Below are 18,945 nucleotides of genomic sequence, written 5' to 3'. Positions count from 1 at the left end.
TGGTGCAGTGTCTGAGCGAGCCCGGGTCGGGGGCTGTGGTGGAGGGTCCAGTCCTCCGCTAATGGCAGCGTTGCCTTATCAGTGTCCCCGGCCCTAGAAAGTGACAGCTGGCTGGCTTGTGTCAGCCCCTTGGGCACTTGCGTATCTCAGTCCAGAGGGTTTAAAATAGCAAATCTCTGAGGCTACACAATAGCTTGGGCTTATATGGGCTCCTGGGGGGGAAGGGGGAGCGGTGGAGGGGGCCGGGACCGTGGCTGCCGAAATAGCAGCTCACAAGTGTTGCATTCCTCGCTGGGCGCCGGGCACATTCCTCGCGGCGCTGCCCGCCCCGGGGTGGGCGCTGGAGCCCCCTTAAAGCCTCCTGCATCCAAAGAGCATTTCCCAGACAGCCGCCGGCTTCTCCTCAGCTCCCTGGGATCTCACTGGTGCCCTGCGGCAGAGGTAAGGCTGGGGCAGTGGGGTGCCCACCCACAGTGTAGGATGCTCGGTGGAAGGGCTGTTGTTAAAGACCTAGAAGGGGTTTGGCTCAGGGTTAATGGTCCTCCCCAGCTGCTTGCACCGGGATGTATTTTTGCCATGAAGGCATTCCCATGGATAAAGCATCAGGAGCCTCTCCAGGGGGTTGTGTTTGCAACTTGCCCAGTGCCTTTTGAACCACCCCGATGTGTGCCAAGGTGCCCGAGAAGGATTTTGGCTGCCCTGGTGCCGGGCGAATCTCATAGATCCCTGTTCCCTGTGTTTCTGGAGGGGACAAGAGGGATGCGATGCCCGTGGGGGAGTCAGGCCAGCCTGGCCCTGGCTCGCTGGCAGCCTGTGGGGTGGGTTAGAGGTGGGATGCTGCCGTGCATGGTCTGACCCTGCCAAGCAGGAAGGGAGCAGCGATGTGACCCATGCTGGAGCAAATGCTGGGAAATGAGAGCTCCATGTCTGGATAGCCTGGAGGAAAGCAGAGACTGCGAATCGTGGAGGATTAACTCACCCCCAGAGGTGTGACCAGCCAGCCCTGAGCTAATGGAGAGGGGGATTTTAAGGAGCGGGAGGGATATCTGGAGTATTTAAGCCACAACAAACGATAGGAGATGTTTTTTTTCAGTCAATATGTGCAATGTTTCCTCTTTACTCTGTAATAACTCTGCTGGGTTCTCCTAATTCTTTCAAAACAAGATTTCAAAGCTTTATAAGAAAGGTTTATCTGTTTCTGTGCAGAGGATGGATAAGTATTTCCTAGAGCCACTTTCTGATGTAATGTTAGTTTTTCTTGTGTACTCCCTTAACAATCCTTTTGTTGCTGTTGCTCAGCAAATGCTCTGTGGGATCTAGTGATGTATGAGAGAGGAGGTGAAAGGAAATGTAAAAATAAGCTTTCACAACTGCGTGCTTGCACTGTCGTGGCCAGGAGGGAGTCTCTGCTCTTGTGAAAGGACAACATGAAGTCTTGGGTGCTCAGAGGCCACGTAAATGATTTGGCCAAACTCTGGGAGTAGTAGGACCATGACAAGCCTGGAGGAAAAGTAGGGCCAGGAATTGATGTTCAAGGGAGAGCAGAGATCGAGGGGGTGGTTCTGGAGGGGGGTGCTTAGGGCCAAACCCCAGATGCATCAGAGGGAAGGGAATGATGATGGCAGAAGCAGGCGGTGAACCCGAGGCTGACGGGGCTGAGTTCTGACTTCATTTGTCTCCAAAATCACCTTCTGACTCATTGCCCAGAAGTGAGATTTGACAACCCCCCGGGAACCACAGGTATGCAGAGGCACCCCTCCTGTAATGCATCTTTCCCATGCTTGCGGATTCCAGTCCTGGATTCAGCATCTTGAATAAGCGATCCTGAAGCCTGTCCTACCCATCCCGGGTAATAAATACTCAACAGATGTAGCCAGGACCAGTTGTTCCCAGACACCCGGCAGGAGGAGAAGTGAAGTGGCGCTGCTCTGGGAACAGGTGGTTTAGCACATGGAAGTTATTTCTAGAGCTGCCTTGTGTTGTCCTGCTGCATCTCAGCTTTGCTGAGGTCTGGCACGAACGTGAGCGGTGGACAGGCTGTGCAGGGGCTTGGGCTGATGCTCAGGGCTTCTCCGGGATGCCCAGGGCTGGGGCTGATCATGGGGTGGTCTGTGCAGACCTCGTGGTGGAGCATTGGGTGGAAGCTAGATGAGGTGGGGCGATGAGTAAAGTCCTCCTGACCCTGGCTGGGAGGGAGATGAGTGTGCTGGGAAGATGATCATGGCTGTTTCTGCAGAGTTATTAGTCCTATTGCTAAATCAGGCTGTGAACTATTCCTTTTAGCTAATGTCAGTCTCAGGGCCAAGACCAGGAGACAAATGCTCCTGCTGAGCCCAGATCGCCCCTTTCCAGAGCACTCTCTGCACTTGGAGGGCTGGGCTGGGAGGTCTCATTGAGATCTCGTGCTGTGGCTTGTGCAGGGCTATAAATTCGAGATAACGGGATGTCCCTGCAAGTTTCTATATCCCAGCCAAGCTAAGAATAGTCAGGAAACAAAACAATCTGAACGTTATAATTGGGTTATTTTCCTGTGTCCTGAGCGAACACAGCACCCTGAGACGGCCGCGGCCAGGGGAGCTGCGTGTCCTGGACATGGCTCCTGACAGCAGTTATCAGTGTTGCATGAGGCTGTGTCTAATCTCCTGCCTCCCATTTGGTGCGAGCTGTGATCCTGGGACAGGAGGGGAGGGGGGAGCCTTATCTCTGCTGAGATAATGCTGTCACAGCCCGGCTGGGGACAGCTCGAAGCTCCAAGTGCTTTGCAGAGACACAGCATCTCTGTGCCCATGTCTCAGGCGCTGGAGGACAGGCTGTGCTTGTCCTTATCTCAGCTTCTAACCCTTGCTTTTTCCAATCTGCCTTGAATTCTGCTAGATAACCAGGCATGTCGGACTCTGAAGAGGTCATCGAAGAATATGAGCAGTAAGTGGTGTGTTTTTAAACACCCTTTCTTTCTCCTTATTCCCACTTTCCCACAGGGCTGCAGTATTGCTTAGAGGTGCCTTTCGGGGGGAACCAGCTCTCATCATTACCCCAGCACCCAGCATTACATTCCCCCACCCCATGCCCATCTGCACCGCTGCTGTGGTAGTGCTGAGACCCCCAGAAGCGGGGAGTTTTGTGTCAGGAGCTGTATCAGCACGTATGTGGCAAAGGACAGTCCCTGCATTAAAAATGCTGCAGTCTAAATTAGTGAGATAGAGCTGGGAAAAGCTGATGTCATCAGTCTGTTGCTGCTGGGGTCCTACTGCCACATGCAGAGCATCACTCCCCAAGGCCCAAATTTGAGGGCAACTCTTGCTGGGGAGGGCTGCTGGGCCATGAGGCACACTGGAGAGAAGGGGCTCAATATCTGCGATGCACGGTTACAGGGATCAGTCCAAACACAGCTCCTACTTCTCATCCACCAGCAGAAAAAGCAGATCTGAATCCTTCTCTTACGTTAAAATGCCACGGCAGACTTGCATGTCTCAGCAATCAGTCTGACCCCTGTGCCCAATGTCCCCTGGGCACACCGAGGACTGTGCGTCTCCCCCAAGGTCAGGAAAGGACTTTGGGGCAAAGGTGGGATGTGACATGCCTGATTCTAGGATTACAGGCCATGGTCACTCGATCTTCTCAAGCTGCAAAATGGTGTTGTGCTCTGACCACTGTCGAAGTGTCAGTTGAGCACTTCAGCTCCTGCTATCCGCAGCCTGCAGGGTGATCTGGGTCCTGTTCCATCCCCACTGCCACCTTACAGCAGCCAGCCCGGCACTCATTGCCCATTGCTATGAAAAAGGGGAGCCAGCCTTGAGGAAATTTCAAATTCCCCTTTGGCCTCACTAATGGCACACACGTGCCCCGTTGCAGCAGATTGCTGTAACTGCAAATCTGTGTTGTGCTTTGCAGGGAGCAGGAAGGTAAGAGGACATGGAGCATCTGCAGCTGTCCTGAGGCTGAAGCTAAGAAATGATCAGAGCAACTTCAATAACCTGCGTCTTCTTTCTCTTCCCTCTCTCCCGTGCGCACGTGTGCTCTGTGAAGAGGAGTACGTGGAAGAAGGTAGGTGTTTCACCAGCGGTTGCAAGGACCAAGAGACCAGGGCTGTTGGTTCAGTGTTTTGCTTGGGTGGGTTGTGGTGGTAAGCTCCTTGACTGCAATGGGCAAATCATGTCCAGGAAAGGCAGATGAGACCATGTTCTAGATCTCTCCACCTGAAACATCAGTAGGATCAAAACCAATCTGAATTTTCCCAGGAACTCTTTTGTCAGTGATCCGTTGACTCAAAACAGGGGTGGAAATGCTGGACTCAGACATTGGCAGAGGTGTGAGCCCAATAACTCAATGGGAGCTGGAGCCTCAGCTGAATGTAGATTAACGCTGCTGAAGCACAAACCTCCAGCTGCCTCAGTCCGATGAAGAAGCAAACCCCATGGTGCACGCAGCCACTCTGGGACACAGCTGGGCATTGTATTTGGGGCTGGGTTTGGGAGCTGGGTTTTGCTGCTCCTTTTGCTGCTTCAGGGCACTGCCAGGCAGCCCGGGCTGCTGCACGGCAAAACCTCCTGAATGTTAAAAGCAAAGAGAGGCACAAGGGGCAAACCACTGCAGTGCTAGAGCCCTCATCTCATGCACGCCATAGCTACACTCCGCAGCTTTATGGCGCCCGACTAACCTCTGCACTTATTCCTTTCCCTCCTCCCTGGCTCAGAAGAGGAAGAATGGATAGAGGAAGAAGACGGTAGTTATTGCACCTTTCTTTATTTCATCTCTCCACTGCTGCTGTGAATATGTCGTGGGTCGGTGTGTCTTTTGTCTCTCCCTGGTTGGGAAATGGTTTTCTTTCATTCTTCCACTTCTTTCTCTTGCTTCTTGCACTCCCCCCTTCCTGCCCCGTTGTGCTGTGTGTATCTGCTCCTGTGTCTGTGGCTTCTCTCTTACATCTGTCAACCAAATGCACTCATGGTTTGCTATCTTCTTTTTTCTTTCCTTCTTGCTGTGGGACCACAAATCTTCCCGGGACCTGTGGGCCCCAGCATTGCTCTAACTCCAATGGAGGACTCTTGTGGGGATACTGCTCCCTCCAGTGGAAAAATGCTCCAACAGTGTCATAAATAAGATTGTGAAGGTGCCGAAGGCACGTTCTCTAATGCCAGCCAGTCTTGTTCTTCACTGGTTGGAGGAGAGCAATAGAAATCACTACCCCCAGCCTGGGGTATAAGAGCACGATACCACGAGAGGGAATGAGGGACAAACCAGGAGGTATAAATCCTTTAATTTTTTTCCCTGCCCAAGCACAGAGAGCAGCCCTTGGGTAAAGTTTAGAGCAAAGCCCTTTGCTTTCTGAGCCGCTGCTTCTTTCTCTTGCGGCTACATCTCCCCTGGGTCTCTCTTTCAGCTGGCTCCATGCCGCCGTTGTCCTGATACTGGGGTCCATAGGGAGCCAGCAGGAGCGGCGGCTATTGGGCTCATGCTGCTTGTTATTCCACAGGTCAGGAAGAACAGGTAGAGGAGGCAGAGGAGGAGACCGAAGAAACTAAGGCAGAAGGTGCGTGGTGGCTTCACCAGTGAGCTCCCATGGCTTGGCTGGAGCCATGCTCTGCTTCGGTGGGGTGCCGAGCAGGGTCTGGGATGTCCCAGCGTGGCCTGTGCCAGCAGGCCAGTAGCACAGAGGGGCAGATCTCCCCCGTATCTGTGGTTTCCAGTAAGGAGGTGTCAAAAGTGAGCTGCCCTTTCCTGATCTACCAAGTGCCTTGGCCCTGCAAGCATGAGTATAATGGTGTTTTCTGCTGATTGCTGATCAAAGAGTTTGTGTCCAGCACTCTGAAATAATGCCAAAAATGAGTTAAGTCTGTTCCACCAAGAGGTCCCCATAGCCTTAGAGGGGGGATTTCCAGAGCTGGGGTCATGCTCTGACATGTCTCACCACCCAAAGAGCACGGAGAGTTCATGAGACCTCTTTGGAGCAGACTTGGGTGCCTGATGTCCCCATGCTGTCACGGCTGGTAGTATCCCAGCCGTGCTCCCTGAATTAGGGTGCCAGGACCCCTCTGTGCTGGGGGGATGTGGCTGCCCTCACCCACTGATGCTCATATTCTCCCCATTGCTTTTGAAACAGAACAAGAAGATGAAACGAAAGCGCCAGGAGAAGGTAAAGCAGGAATGGAGGAGAGGCAGTTTGGGCCATTTCAGTCCTGATCCCAATCCCCCAAGACACTGACCCCACTGGGGTTTTGTGTTGAATTCATTTGCTGCTGGAGAGAGGGAACCTGCAGTAAATGGGGCAGAGCTGCCCTGGCCTCGTCCTCTGCCAGGGCTGGGGCAGCAGGAGGCTGCAGGAGGGGTGGCTTTGTGCTGCCTGGGTAAGAAATCACCCAAAATACAGAAGGAGAGGGCAATACCACTGCTTTCTCAGCCTGAGCAAAGCCTGTCTGGGTTCCTTCTGGAGAGGACCTGGGGCTCTCCTGGTCTGTCCGTGGGTGAGGAATGTCCATGACGGAACTGCTCTCTCCCCATTCATCCTGGAGGGATGGAGCTGGGTTTTGCAGTGGGGATGGATAAGCACGGGGCAGAGGGGAACAGCCTGGCTGAACCACCCTGATGTGTCTGCGGGCACGGTGCACAGAAGGGCTGGCTTCTGGGAGCCATAGCATCGTGTTTTCCACAGGTGGAGAGGGGGACAGAGAGCAGGAGCCTGGGGAAGGTGAAGTATCCATCCTCGTTCCTCTCTGGGGTGGGAGTGGTTGTCCCTTTGCCTGTATAAGGAAGTAGAAAACGCCTTTCTGCTCAGCCAGGAGCATCAACGTGTGTCTCGGGTTTTAGCATACAGATGGACACCTCACTGCATGCCTCTTTGCTGGAGGATGATGCACAGTGCAGGCTGTGCTGCTGGGGCAGAGGGGTAGCCCAGTTCAGTGTTGCGGGTTTTGGGTCAAGGTGTGAAAGCAAATGCCTCTGTGACACTAATGTTGCCTTTCTCTCCTCCTCCTGGGGACCTGCAGGTGAATCGAAGCCAAAACCCAAGTAAGTTGTCGGTGCATTTTCTCAGGTGCGAGGTCTGAACTAGGAGCTGTGCCAGGGCAGAGGCTCCGTGTGATGGGCTTAACACCATGATCCATAGAGGGCATGGGACAGTGAGGCCTCAAAAGCATGAAAGCAGGGTGTGGACAGGGACATGGAGAGAAAAAGGGAGAGAAACAGGCAGATAAACATAGAATATGAAGAGGATGCTAGGAATGAAGTCTCGAAGCATTTTGGGTGCTCCTTGGAGGAGGCCCAGCTGCCCTGTGGCCCTGCAGCTGGAAAAAGTCTGTGTGCACCCCAGCCTGGGGTACGTGGTCCATGGCACAGCCAGGGTCTTGCTTCTCCAGTATGCCCCTGGCCATGGCTGGCATGAGGCAGGCATTTGCATGAGTGCCAGCATCCCTGGGACAGGAACACCTGCCTGAAGGAGCGAGGCCGTGAACCATTGCCAGGAAACTGCAAGTCCTCATGGCCCCTGGGATGCTGCGGTCTGGGAGGCAGATCTGTCCTCAGCCGTGATCTCTTCATCCCTTTGTGTCTTTATGTGCATGTGAGCATCTCCTGCCCTCCCTCAAGCCCACAGAGGATGAGAAGATGGTTTCCAGCTCCCAGTGCCAGGTCACACTGGAGCACACAGTTCCTCTGTGCTCTTTTGGGTGAGCAGTGGGGTGGCTGCCAGCCCCAGGGTGCCTGGCAAAGGGTCATGGCCAAGTTGCCTGCAGCTAGCAGAGTTATTCCAGCCATGCCTTGGAGTGCTTCCCGGGAATGCCAGAGGTCTTCCTCTGAGGCTGTCCAGCTGGCAACCTCCAGCAAGCAGCATTACATTTCCCTGTCCTCAAAATATGCTCATTCTGCCTCCCTGGGGACTGCAAGGCTCAGAGAGGAGGGCTGGGTAGATCAGTGCGTGAATGAAAGGCACCGTCCTGTCCCAGGTATCCGCTGCAGGCTCACCATCCTCCTGCTCACCTTCGATTACAGGGTCTTCATGCCAAACCTCGTGCCTCCCAAAATCCCAGATGGCGAGAGACTGGATTTTGATGTGAGTAATGCACCCAAAGTCAACCCCCATGAGGTGCTCCCCTCGCATTGCTCCTCCACACCGTGCCCAGCAGCTCTGCAGCTCCTGAAGGGCTTCACTTGTGAGTGTAGCCATCGCTGCTGTTTCCATCCGGTGCAGGACATCCATCGCAAACGCATGGAGAAGGACCTGAATGAACTGCAGGCCCTCATCGAAGCCCACTTTGAGAGCAGGAAGAAGGAGGAAGAGGAGCTCATCTCCCTCAAGGACAGGATTGTATGTCTGCAGCCCTCCCCCTCTATGGCTATTGCGACCCTCTCCCCTGTGGGCAAACAGCCACAATCCTTTCCCCACAGTCCCGACTGCAAGACCTGAGACATCCCATGTCTCTGCAAGACAGAGCCTGAGATTTGAGCCAGATTTTGTACCCCGTTGCCTGGGAAGCCCCTAGTCTGGCTGCTGCAAGGCTGCGGTGCCTAACAGAGATGGACCTTCCCCTGTGGGCTCTGGTCCATGTGCTCTCCTGGGAAACATGGGAGCAGCAGATGTGCCCCTGGGGCTCTCAGGGCTTTTGAGGGATTTTTGAGGGGCAGGGAGGATGCAGATGCCCTGGGGCATCCAAGCCAATGTCCTTTCCTCCTGCAGGAACAGCGGCGAGCGGAGAGGGCAGAGCAGCAGCGGATTCGCAGCGAGAGGGAGAAGGAGCGCCAAGCCCGCATGGCTGTGAGTCTCCCTCCAGGGCTGGGGGGCTTGGGCTGGTCTTGGGTAGCACAAACCCAGCCATGGAGCCCATGGGAGCATGAGCTGCGTGTTGCATGCAAGTCAGTCCTTGAAGTCTCCGTCCATCTGCTCCTGACCCACTTCTGACCCTGGCAGGAAGAAAGAGCTCGCAAAGAGGAAGAGGAGGCCCGGAAGAAGGCTGAAGAGGAAGCACGGAAGAAGAAAGCTTTCTCCAACATGCTGCATTTTGGAGGCTACATGCAGAAGGTGTGATCCTACCCCAGGCAGTTACAATGAAGCCGCTGGTGCTCCTGGGAAGGGCTTGACCATGGGCTGGCCCCACAGCACCATGCACATTCTCAGTGCTGGTAGACTGGTTTCTACAAGCAGAAGAAGACAGGCCACCACAGTTGGGTCACAGCAGTGGTCAGAGGGCCAAAGTGAGCTGAGTGCTCTGCTTTGCACATGCTGGCCGGGGGGGTCCAGCCTTGCCTCAGGGACAGGGATGGGGGAGCGGGGGGTGTCTTGTCCACTGTTGCCAGAAGTTCCTTGAGGACCTCATGTTCTTCTGGAGTCCCAAAAGCAGAGGGTGTTGGGGGCAGAGCTGGGGATAGATGGAGAGCAAAAGCTGGGCAGATTTCCTTTCCTCTGACGGACTGATGGTTTCCTCAGTCAGAGAAAAAAGGTGGGAAGAAGCAAACAGAGCGGGAAAAGAAGAAGAAGATCCTCAGCGAACGGCGGAAGCCCCTGAACATCGACCACCTCAATGAAGACAAGCTGAGGTGAGCATGGGCTGCAGGAGGGATGTCCAGGACAGGGGCTCTGCTTTGGGTCCCACCTCCTGGGGCAGGATCCTGGGCCAAGGTGGGCTGCCTGGGGCTTGCAGCCCAGACAAGAGGGTGATGGCACAGCTGGGAGATGGGCTGTGACATCCCACCGGGAACATGGGCCCCGTGGCTCTGCCGGGCCACCACTGCCAGGCTGCTGCTGACAGCGCTGGCCATCAGAGGGAGCCACGCTCACACGCGTGGGACATCCGTGTCCCCCTGTCTCCCAGCATCCCACCCATGCGTTCGGTCCCTGCGTGGGACTGGCCAGCGCATCCCCGGCTGGCACGGAGCCTGCAGACCCATCCTGGGGGAGCAGGCGAGATGGTGGCACCACTGCCCTGTCCCCTGCAGTGAGCTCCCTGTGAGCCACATCCCTTTTCTGCACTGACACCAGCCGGCTCTTCCCACAGGGACAAGGCCAAGGAGCTATGGCAAACCATCCGCGATCTGGAGGCTGAGAAATTTGACCTGCAGGAAAAGTTCAAGCGGCAGAAATACGAGGTGAGCCACGAGGTCCCCCGTGAGCTTGCTGACCCTCTGTGTGCCTGGCTGCTCCTTCTGCTCCCCGTCTGGGAGATGAGTTGGGTTGTCTGGCTGACGGTGCTGAAGCAGAGATGAGCCAGGATCAGACCAACCCTCCCAGCAGTTGTTGGCCACCCTGGCAAGGCTGAGCACAAAGCTATGAAATGTTGAAGGATGTGGCAGCTGGTGAAAGGGGCTGTGTGGTGGCCCTGTGACCTCCTAGCTCCTGGGGATGTGTGCTTTGCACCGCAACAGGCTTCCCGCTGTGCTGCACATCAAACCCTGTGCTAAACCCCACGCAAGAACCCCTGGAGAGAGCAGTGATGCACCTTCGCCCCAACCCTTGTCCCCAGCCAGGCATGGGGCATCCTGCTGGGCCTCACCATCCACCTGTGTTTCTCTTGCAGATCAACGTCCTCCGAAATCGTGTTAGTGACCACCAGAAAGTGTAAGTTGCTGAGCATCCTTCCTTGACGCCTCCTGCCCTCCAGCTCCCTGCTCCCCTGGCCCCAGTTCCCTCCCTGTGTATCTCCTGGCTCTCTTGCACCCTCGCAGAGCCACCTCCTGTCCTTCCCACTCCTGCGCCTGGTCCCACTGGTACCCGGTGTTCATGGATGTGCAGGTCTGGCCCAGGGACCTCGGTCCATGCTGATCTGCTCCCGTTGACAGACCCCCATTGCCTCCCACCTCCACCAGCTTCCCCCTGCCCCAGAGACCCCGGCTGGGGATGGACCCCGGGGAGACCCCACCTCTGCACATGGAGCCTTGTGTCCTGTGGGGTCCTGCCAGCCTCCAGCCACCCCCATCCCTGCAGTGGCTCTGCCCAGCATCTCAGAGAAGGTGCTGGAGATCCCAGCTTGTGTAGGAGGGGAAATTCCACAGGCTTTGGGAGCTGTGCAGCCCCACAAGGACAGGGGAGCCTGTCGCTGTGCCCATGTCCCCTGCACAGGACTGGGGGACCCTTTGTAGGAGGGTGGAGGTGGGTGTTTAACCCCCACCCTCAGGAGCACCATGCTGCTCTCGCATCCCCATCCCACCCTGCTGTCTCACGAGAGGTGCTCAGCCTGTCCTGTGTGACAGTCAGCAGCATCCCCCCCGCTTACACCAAATCTCTCTTCTCTTCTGCCCCAACACGGCCCGTTACTGCAGCAAAGGGTGAGTACGGGTGTTTCCCCGAGTGCTGTGTGTCTCCCACTGCACGTGTGCTGCATGGACACCGGGGCTGACATCAGGCTAGCAGCAGGGCTGAGGACTGGTAGCCAGGGCTGGGCTGGTGACTCTTGGGACAATGTGCCAGAAATGCCCTTCACTGCCCACCCGAGCCTCCTCCTCCTCCTCTCTGCTGGGCCATGCCCAGAGCAGTGCCTGTTCCCCTGATGTTGGTTAAGGAGAGCAATGTGCTGGGTCCTGGCTAACAGCTTCACAGCTTCTGGTTCCTTGGAGAAGGATCCTGCAGCTGTCCTTATTCCTCCAGCCAAGATCCAACTCCTCCATTTCATCTCTGAAGGATCCTTGGGAGGGAGGAACGTGGGAAGGGAATTGGGGCTCCTTAGACGCACTTGGCAAAATGCATGAGCTTGTTCCCATAGAGTCCCAAAACACACAGACTGAGTGAGATCCCAAGCTTTTACCTGGGGCCACTGAAGACCTTCTTCCCCACAGGGCAGTGAGCATCAGCTGCAGATGGCTTGGTCCTCTTTGCAGGGCCTCCGATGGCACCCACCTTCTCCCTTCTTTCACGGTCACTAACACCTTTTTGCACGTGCTTTCCTGCTTCCCTTCCAGGTCAAAGGCTGCCCGTGGGAAGACCATGGTGGGCGGACGGTGGAAATAGATGACTCAGAAGGCAAAGGAGGCTCAGCCACAGAGGGGTGTATTGCCTTTTGGTCGACCAGCTGGCTTCCCCACGTCATGGAGCCTGCACCACGCGCCCACCGCCCTCCCACTGCATGGAGCAAAGACCTTGCTTTAGGCACAGCGCTGTCTGGGTGGGCAGATGCTTCGCAAGGCGCCGCTTCTCATCGCCACACCCCCAGCTGATGTTGTGTCTGTAAATAAAGAGAACGGTGAGGGGGTGCGGGTGTTGTCTCCATCCTGAAGTTCTGAGTCCAGAGGAAACAGGCACAGGACAGTCCCAGCATAGCTTGGCTGAGCCAGCGCAGTTGCACACCCACTCCCTGGGGTGCAAGAGGATGCAGCAGCCATCCAGGACCTCCTGAATAACGTGTCCCCTTGCTTCACAGCATCTCACATCTGCAGTTCTTGGGAGGTTTTGTAACAGACCTCAGTGGTCTGACCTGCTTTTCCTGCTGCAGTTTGGGGCAATCCTAGTTATGGCCACCTTAGTTCCTGCTTGTCCTGTACCATAGCCCCCCTCACTCCTCTCTGTGCCAGGGTTGGCCCTGTGGGACAGCATGGATAGAAGCACTGCTTCCAAGCCCCTTGGTCCAAGGATTAGTCACGAACCCTGCTTCCAGGCCATTTTCATTCCTATTTCCACCTCTTCCTAAAGGGCTCAGACCAGCTGTGTTTGCCTCCTCTGTGTGTTTCTGACAGCATGCAATGAAGACTTGAGATGAGTCAGTGTAGAGAGACCATTTATCTGAGTGTAGAGAGACCATTTATCTGTCCTTTCAGGGGTGAAGATCTCTTTCACCTAGCTGTAGGCATCTCCGTAGCACGCTCCCACATGCAATGCCTATGAGGACACATCAGCTGCATAATCCTGAGCGTTCCTGGTCCATGGATCTGGACTGTCAGCCAGGAGAAGACACTGGGCTTGCATGACCGTTTCCTGGGGCAAGCTGTCCCATGCTATTGTTAAACTGCATCCGTGAGGCATTTCCCAGAGCAGTGGGGAGGGATTGGTGCACAGGATCTTCAAAGCCTTCTTGTTCCTTAGCAAGACATTTTGTCTCCCCTCTTGATGGGGCTGCCTGTCCTCCCCCTCCCAGACTCAGTGATATGGGAGCATCCTGCAGGTTTCTCCCTTGTGCTGTCTGTTGGATGACAACTTATTTTGCCTACTTCAATATGTGCCATCAGGTTTTGGGGAGCAAGGCTCTGGGAAGCCTCAGCTTCAGTGAGGCAGTAAATGGAGGGCAACCAGCCCCCTATCACCCACCTCCTCAAAAATGAGGTGTGGAGGGATGAGCCTGATCCCTTATTGGGACAAAAGGGGAGAGCTGGGGAGGGTGGCAGCGCTGGGACATGAAATCCCTGGCGGTTGGCTGAGTGAAGGTCCAGCAAGTTACATTTCCAGCCTGACCGATGTACGGCCCCAGGGGCATGGCTTGGGGCAGAAAAGTATATCTGGCTTAGAAAAAAATATCCCCTTCACCCAGGCTCTGAAGGTCCATCCTCAAAACCTTTCTGGCAGGCAAAGGCAGGGCCCTGCCAGCGCTGGTGCCCGGTGCAGTGCAGAGGCGCTGCAGCCGTTCTGCCCGTCCCCTGGGGCTGGCAGCGCCCAGGGTGGGGGTACAGAGGCACTCCCTGCTTCCCACAGCGCTGCCTGTCTCGGCAGCGCGCTGGCCCCCCGCCAGCCTGGCTCCGTGTGCGCCGGGGCCGAAACCTGCGCGCTCCCTCCCCGCCCAGCACCTCCCTCCCTGCACCCAGTGCTCGGTGGCACAGCTGTGCCAGAACAGCTGAATCAGCGCCCAGCCCTGCCACCAGCCCTCCCCTGCTCCATCTCCCACCAGTGTCTGTGGCTTTCCACTGTGAGCGGGCTGCTGCCGTGCTTGGGCATGGCAGAGCGTGGTGCAGGACGCAGGAATCCTGTGGGACGTGGCAGAGTGCTCTGGGGTCTTCTTTGGGGTCTTACAGGGTGCTGGCATCATCCCAAGTGTTGCATGGGCTGCGTGATGATTGCAGTGGTGCAGTCTGTTGTGCCAAGGTTTGCTGGAGCGCAGTGCAGGGCACTGTACGCTGGTGAGCAGCTCTGATGTGCAGGTGTGCTGTCCCCATCCTGCCATGCATAGCACATGTTTTGCAAGCGGATGAGCCTTAGGTTAGCGCAGCGGGCCAGGGACTGGCCATGCTGCTCTGCACTGCAGAGCTTTTGGAGTGTCGTGCAGGGTGCTAACAGCCTCACGGTGCCATGTCGTTGTGGAGATCTGCAGTGTACTGGTGTCCTGCAGCACTGCTGTGTGGTCTCAATGTCCCCATGGGCAGCAGGAACTCTGGATGCCAGATCAATGTACCAGCATCCTCTGGAGCATGGTATGAGGGGTAGAGAGCTCTGCCCTTCCCTAGCAGGTCATCCCTTCTTTTCCCAGGAGCTATGAGGTGTAGCATCCTTCAGCATGTTGCAGAGGAACAGCATCTTCTGGAGCAAACATCCTCAATGCTGTGGTCCTTTGAGGAGCAGTCCCTTGTGCAGCACCGCTCTGGAGCACAGCACGTGAAAAGAGTGTCCGCTCAAATGCAGTACTGGTGTCTCAGCCACAGCACTGGACAGGGATTGGGTTGTGTCCCACACAGCCCGTGCAGTGGGGGATGTCAGAGTCCTTTTGGCTGCTCTATGGAGACGTTGGCAGGTGCTGCGGTGAGGTGTGCGTGCTGGTGGGTGCAATGCAGGGCTCATGTGCTACAGCATGGTGCGGCACAGAAGGCCTCCGCCCTCCCCAAAGTGGTGCCAATGTCCGGGCCAGAGTTCAAAGCTCCAGAAGCTGCTGCCAGCCCGGGGTGCAAAGCCGCCTCCTCTGGCATTCAGCACGAGTGTCCCAACACTACTGCATGAGCCCAGACTGCAGCAGACCTGTACCCAGGTCTCACAAGCATGTCCACCTCATGGTCTGTTGATGCGAACCCATGCCAGGGTGCTCCCCAGGGTACCAGTGTCCCCGCATGCTAGAATGGATGCAAAAGAGGATGCATTTGTTACCCAGAAGGTGCTGGTAAAATGTTGAGCTGATGTTTTGGGCTGTGATTGTGCTAAACCAGAGCTGTGCGTCAGGCACACTCAAAACCCCAGACTGCTCCCAGAGTCAAAGCCAGGCTGAAGTACAGATATTGTAGAGCCTGGTCTTGCCACTACGACTGCAGACAGAAACAGCCTGCTCATGTCTTTGATCAGATCACATTAGACAGGCATGCTCCGGACAGCACAGGAGATTCTGTGATTGCTGTCCTGGGGCCACCTGGCCCATGCACGTCCCAAGGAGCCAGGGTCATGCATGTGCCCAGGCTACCAGCATTATGGTCCATGATGTAGCTGCAGTGGTCCACGAGGACCTGTGGGACATTGGAGCAGCAGCTCTTGAAGCTGAAATGCTGCCAGGGCCCAGTGTGTCCCACCAGATGGGGATGTGGAGCCTCTCATTGGCTCCATCAGCTGGGGCACGTGGTGAAGGATCCCCTCAGCCCCACGTTGGAGACGTTGGAGCGTTGCTTCCCTCCATCAGGCACAACACTAAGTTTGAGGTGCCCCATGGGCTATGGAGTGTGAGCAACAGCAGCGGGCGGAGGGGAGACCGGCAGGGCCAGGGAAGGGGGTGTTGGGGTGTGTGTCAGGAGGACACAGCACGCCCAAGGCGCCAGACAAGCACAGTCGGTGTGGGCTGGTCTGCACCTCCTGCTTTGCTCCCTGGGTGAGGCAGTGCCCATGCTCCCCAGTGCAGGACGGGGCACTTGAGTCCTCTGGGGCTGGGGAGAGGGTGCCAGCACCAGCAGGATAACACACACACCAACTCCCGTGCCGACAGCGGATCCTGGCTGGCACACAGGGTCCCCACTGCCCAGGCACAGCCCAGCATGGGGTATATTTTTTCCAGTGATGTCCCGGGTGTTCAAATGTGGCCCAGCTCTGTGGAACATGGAGCAGATGGTATTGGATGCCATTGCTGTGGTGAGTGGGCATTGCTCATTCTTCAGTGTGGTGTGGGGTTCACTGCTTTCACCATCCGTGAACCTTAGACTCTGGGGTACGAGGTGGCCACATCGCACTGATCCACGGCGCCGCTGTCCCCAGAAGTACAGGGGTGCCCAGCCTTGAGTTCAAGCCAAGCCCAAATGCCAACAAAAAACTGCAGAAAATGAAGCAGTGCAACCTCTGATTTTTGCAGGTCAGGTCTAAAAACAGACTATATTTTTAAGAAAATTTTGAAACACCTTTGAGCTCTCATCTCCAGAGTCCCAATCCATGTGTTGCTGTGAGATGGCCCTCCTCAGCACACTCCCCTGCAGGGCAGGTCCATTTGTTCATGCAAGCATCTGACGTTTGCAAGTTTTTTATGATTATTTTTAAATGCCTTATAAAACTTTGTTTCATTTATTATCTTAGCCCTGTAAATCACTGCTTGTAGTAGCTAACTCACAGGTATCAATTAATCGCCTTTAATTGGTTAAAGTCACCCATGGTTTATGCTGATTCCACAGATGTGTTAAATCATCAATAAAGTCTTTAATGCACCGCACGCACAGTTTAGCATCTACGCAATGACCCACGTCCATAAGACAAGTCCCGCTGACAAAGCAGGCAACAATGCTCTGGGATGGAAAGAAAGAGGCTTTAGCTGTTGTCTGGAAGCAGCATTTTATTGGCACTTAGTGGAAGGAAAATAAGCTTCCTGGTGATGTCTGAATCATTGCTTTTGCATGTGCTCTCATGCCCAGGTTTCAGCTGAAGTCCTAGGTGAAAACTATGCTCTTTGGTGCAGGGCAGCAACCACTGGCAGGAGCGCTGAGATGCTGAGACCTAACAGGAGCTGGGATCAGCCCTTTGCCCAGCGTTGGATCCCTCAGGTACATGACTGGTAAAGGGGGTGCTGCACCATATACCCTGACCTGGAGTGGTGCTGAGCATCAAAGCTGCTGTGACGGTTTGCAGGAGCATCTCTGGCAGTCACCGGCAGTGCCCAGGTCAGGGGATGGCACAGATCTCAGGGACGTTTGGAGCACTGGAGGGAATCGGTCCTGCTCTTGCACCCCACCACCAGCCTCAGCTGCACAGATCCTGACCCATCTCCCCTCCCAGAGGGCACATGGAGACCAAACTCAACTGTGCTTAGCTGGTGCACGAAGCTCTGCAGCAGACAGCGAGCTGTGAGACAAAAGCTGAAGCTTTTAGCAGTGTCTCCCATGGTATCATCCCTGGGTCAACACCTAGGAGGCAGGTCTCAGAGCCCCACATTTGCATCTGTGAGGCCAGTTATCTTCAGAACATTCCTGTCTCTGCTACTCTGCTGCTGACACCGTCCCGCTCCCCGCAGAGGAAGGGGGCTGTGTGCTCCCTTGCATGCAAATGCACACACATACGCACACGCAGAGTCCCAGACACACGTGCACATGCACACATACGCAGACACAGTCACAGGTACTCGTATGCACACGCACGCTCAGAGCCTGCTGTGCTGGATCCTGCAACGCACCTCCAGAGGAAGGCGAAACAGCAGCAGGGGTGCAGGGGAGCTGTGCCCATGGTGGCCCCGAGGCAGTCCTGGTGGATGGGCTGTCCCAGGACACAGGCGCCCAATGGCAGGGGATGCATTTTAGGGGATCGGGGATCATTCATTTATGGTCTCCTGAGTTTGTGCTCTGAACAGGAGGGCTGTGGTGGCAGCGGGGAGCTGGAGCAGAGGAGCCTGAGTGCACTGGATGAGCCTCATCGGAGAAGCAGGTAGGGTGGTGTGAAGGGGATGTGGATGCAATGCTGAGTTTTAATTTTATCGTCTCAGACGGCAGAGCTTAGGTCCTAAGTCTGTTGATGGTCAAAGACCCAGTCATGAGCATGTTCAAAGAGAGATGTGATTTTGTTCACAAAGCACCATCACCTTGGCCAAGAGCAAGCTCCTGCACCCTGTGTTCTCCGCATGAACCCAGCACACTGTATGTGTCCTGTTCCAGACAAGCCCCAGTTTGGGCCTGTTGGAAATTGAAAGAGATGGAAATGCCTGCTGAAGTGTGAACTCTCAGGCTTTGCCTTCAGACCTGGCATGACCCACGCCTGGGAAAATCCTCATTACACAGCAATTCTCTTTTGATGTCTTCCTGCGTGAAATAAATATGCAAGAAGCTGGTCTGCTGCAGATTATTTAAGTGCACTGCCAGACCCAGGATTGCCTGAGGGTGCCTGACCCCTACCCTGAGATGCCACCATACCTGCCTAATCCCTGCCTGCCGTTTGCCACCAGCCCACGTGCTGCGGCTGCTGGGGTTCATGCTGATGAAGCCTGATGCTTCTGAGCAGCTCAGCACCTGCACAAAGATGATGGGTTTTTTTGCCCAGATTGCCTCCACGACTGAAATTTAAACAGAAGGCAATACACCCCTTATCTAACAGCTCAGAGGTTACAGCCCTTGCTGGTGAGGTGGAAGATTTAAGCTCCTATCTCCTCGGCTTGATATGAGTATGGCTTTGAGCTCTGGTTTTTAACCCCAGCTGAGCTGCAGCATTCAGTACTCTCCTTATATGACGTTGGTTTATAATTCCAGTGCTACACACTACAACTGATGTGTTAGATTGTGGCACAGTGCAATATTGAAATTACTGTATTGACAGTGCTCTCCTGGTTTCGGAAGCGTTGTGAGCCGCTCGCACCTTTTATCTGCACCTGTAAACAAACACAGTTGTGCCTTCTCAGAGCAATAAATCTAACTTTGATATCATGACAAAGATGGAACACTTTGATCCAGGGAAAGGCTTTGATCTTTTGCTGTGAACCAGATGCTGTTGATTACCTGTAAAAATAGAGCAATTATTGTAACTTTTCAGGTGGTGTTGCAGTGCTATACTATGACCTGTCAGGGTATTAGCTGTGTGCCACGCCACACCTTAAAATAAAATGGACCGAATATGAAATTCAGCTAAGTTATGCAATTCTCAAATTCTGCTGGTTTTTTGACCAACATATT

The 18,945-nt window shown here is 55.1% G+C and overlaps 1 protein-coding gene across 1 annotated transcript; it reads left to right on the top strand.

The window, feature by feature from the left end:
- Positions 1-2,884: 2,884 nt before the first annotated feature.
- Positions 2,885-11,929, top strand: TNNT2 (troponin T2, cardiac type; the record flags this gene model as incomplete). Its single annotated transcript, XM_082330067.1, has 16 exons — positions 2,885-2,922; positions 3,892-3,902; positions 4,027-4,044; positions 4,694-4,723; positions 5,474-5,530; positions 6,101-6,133; positions 6,650-6,685; positions 6,984-7,005; positions 7,984-8,044; positions 8,183-8,299; positions 8,669-8,746; positions 8,900-9,010; positions 9,416-9,525; positions 9,984-10,074; positions 10,503-10,543; positions 11,881-11,929. 16 exons carry the CDS (start codon positions 2,885-2,887, stop codon positions 11,927-11,929), a joined length of 903 nt encoding a protein of 300 aa, XP_082186193.1.
- Between the last annotated feature and the right edge of the window lie 7,016 nt (positions 11,930-18,945).

Source organism: Platalea leucorodia (genome assembly GCF_965183815.1).
Source record: "Platalea leucorodia genome assembly, chromosome: 19".
NCBI lineage: Eukaryota > Metazoa > Chordata > Aves > Pelecaniformes > Threskiornithidae > Platalea > Platalea leucorodia.
Note: the sequence above shows the minus strand (reverse complement) of the source record. Positions and strands in the feature narration are given on the sequence as shown.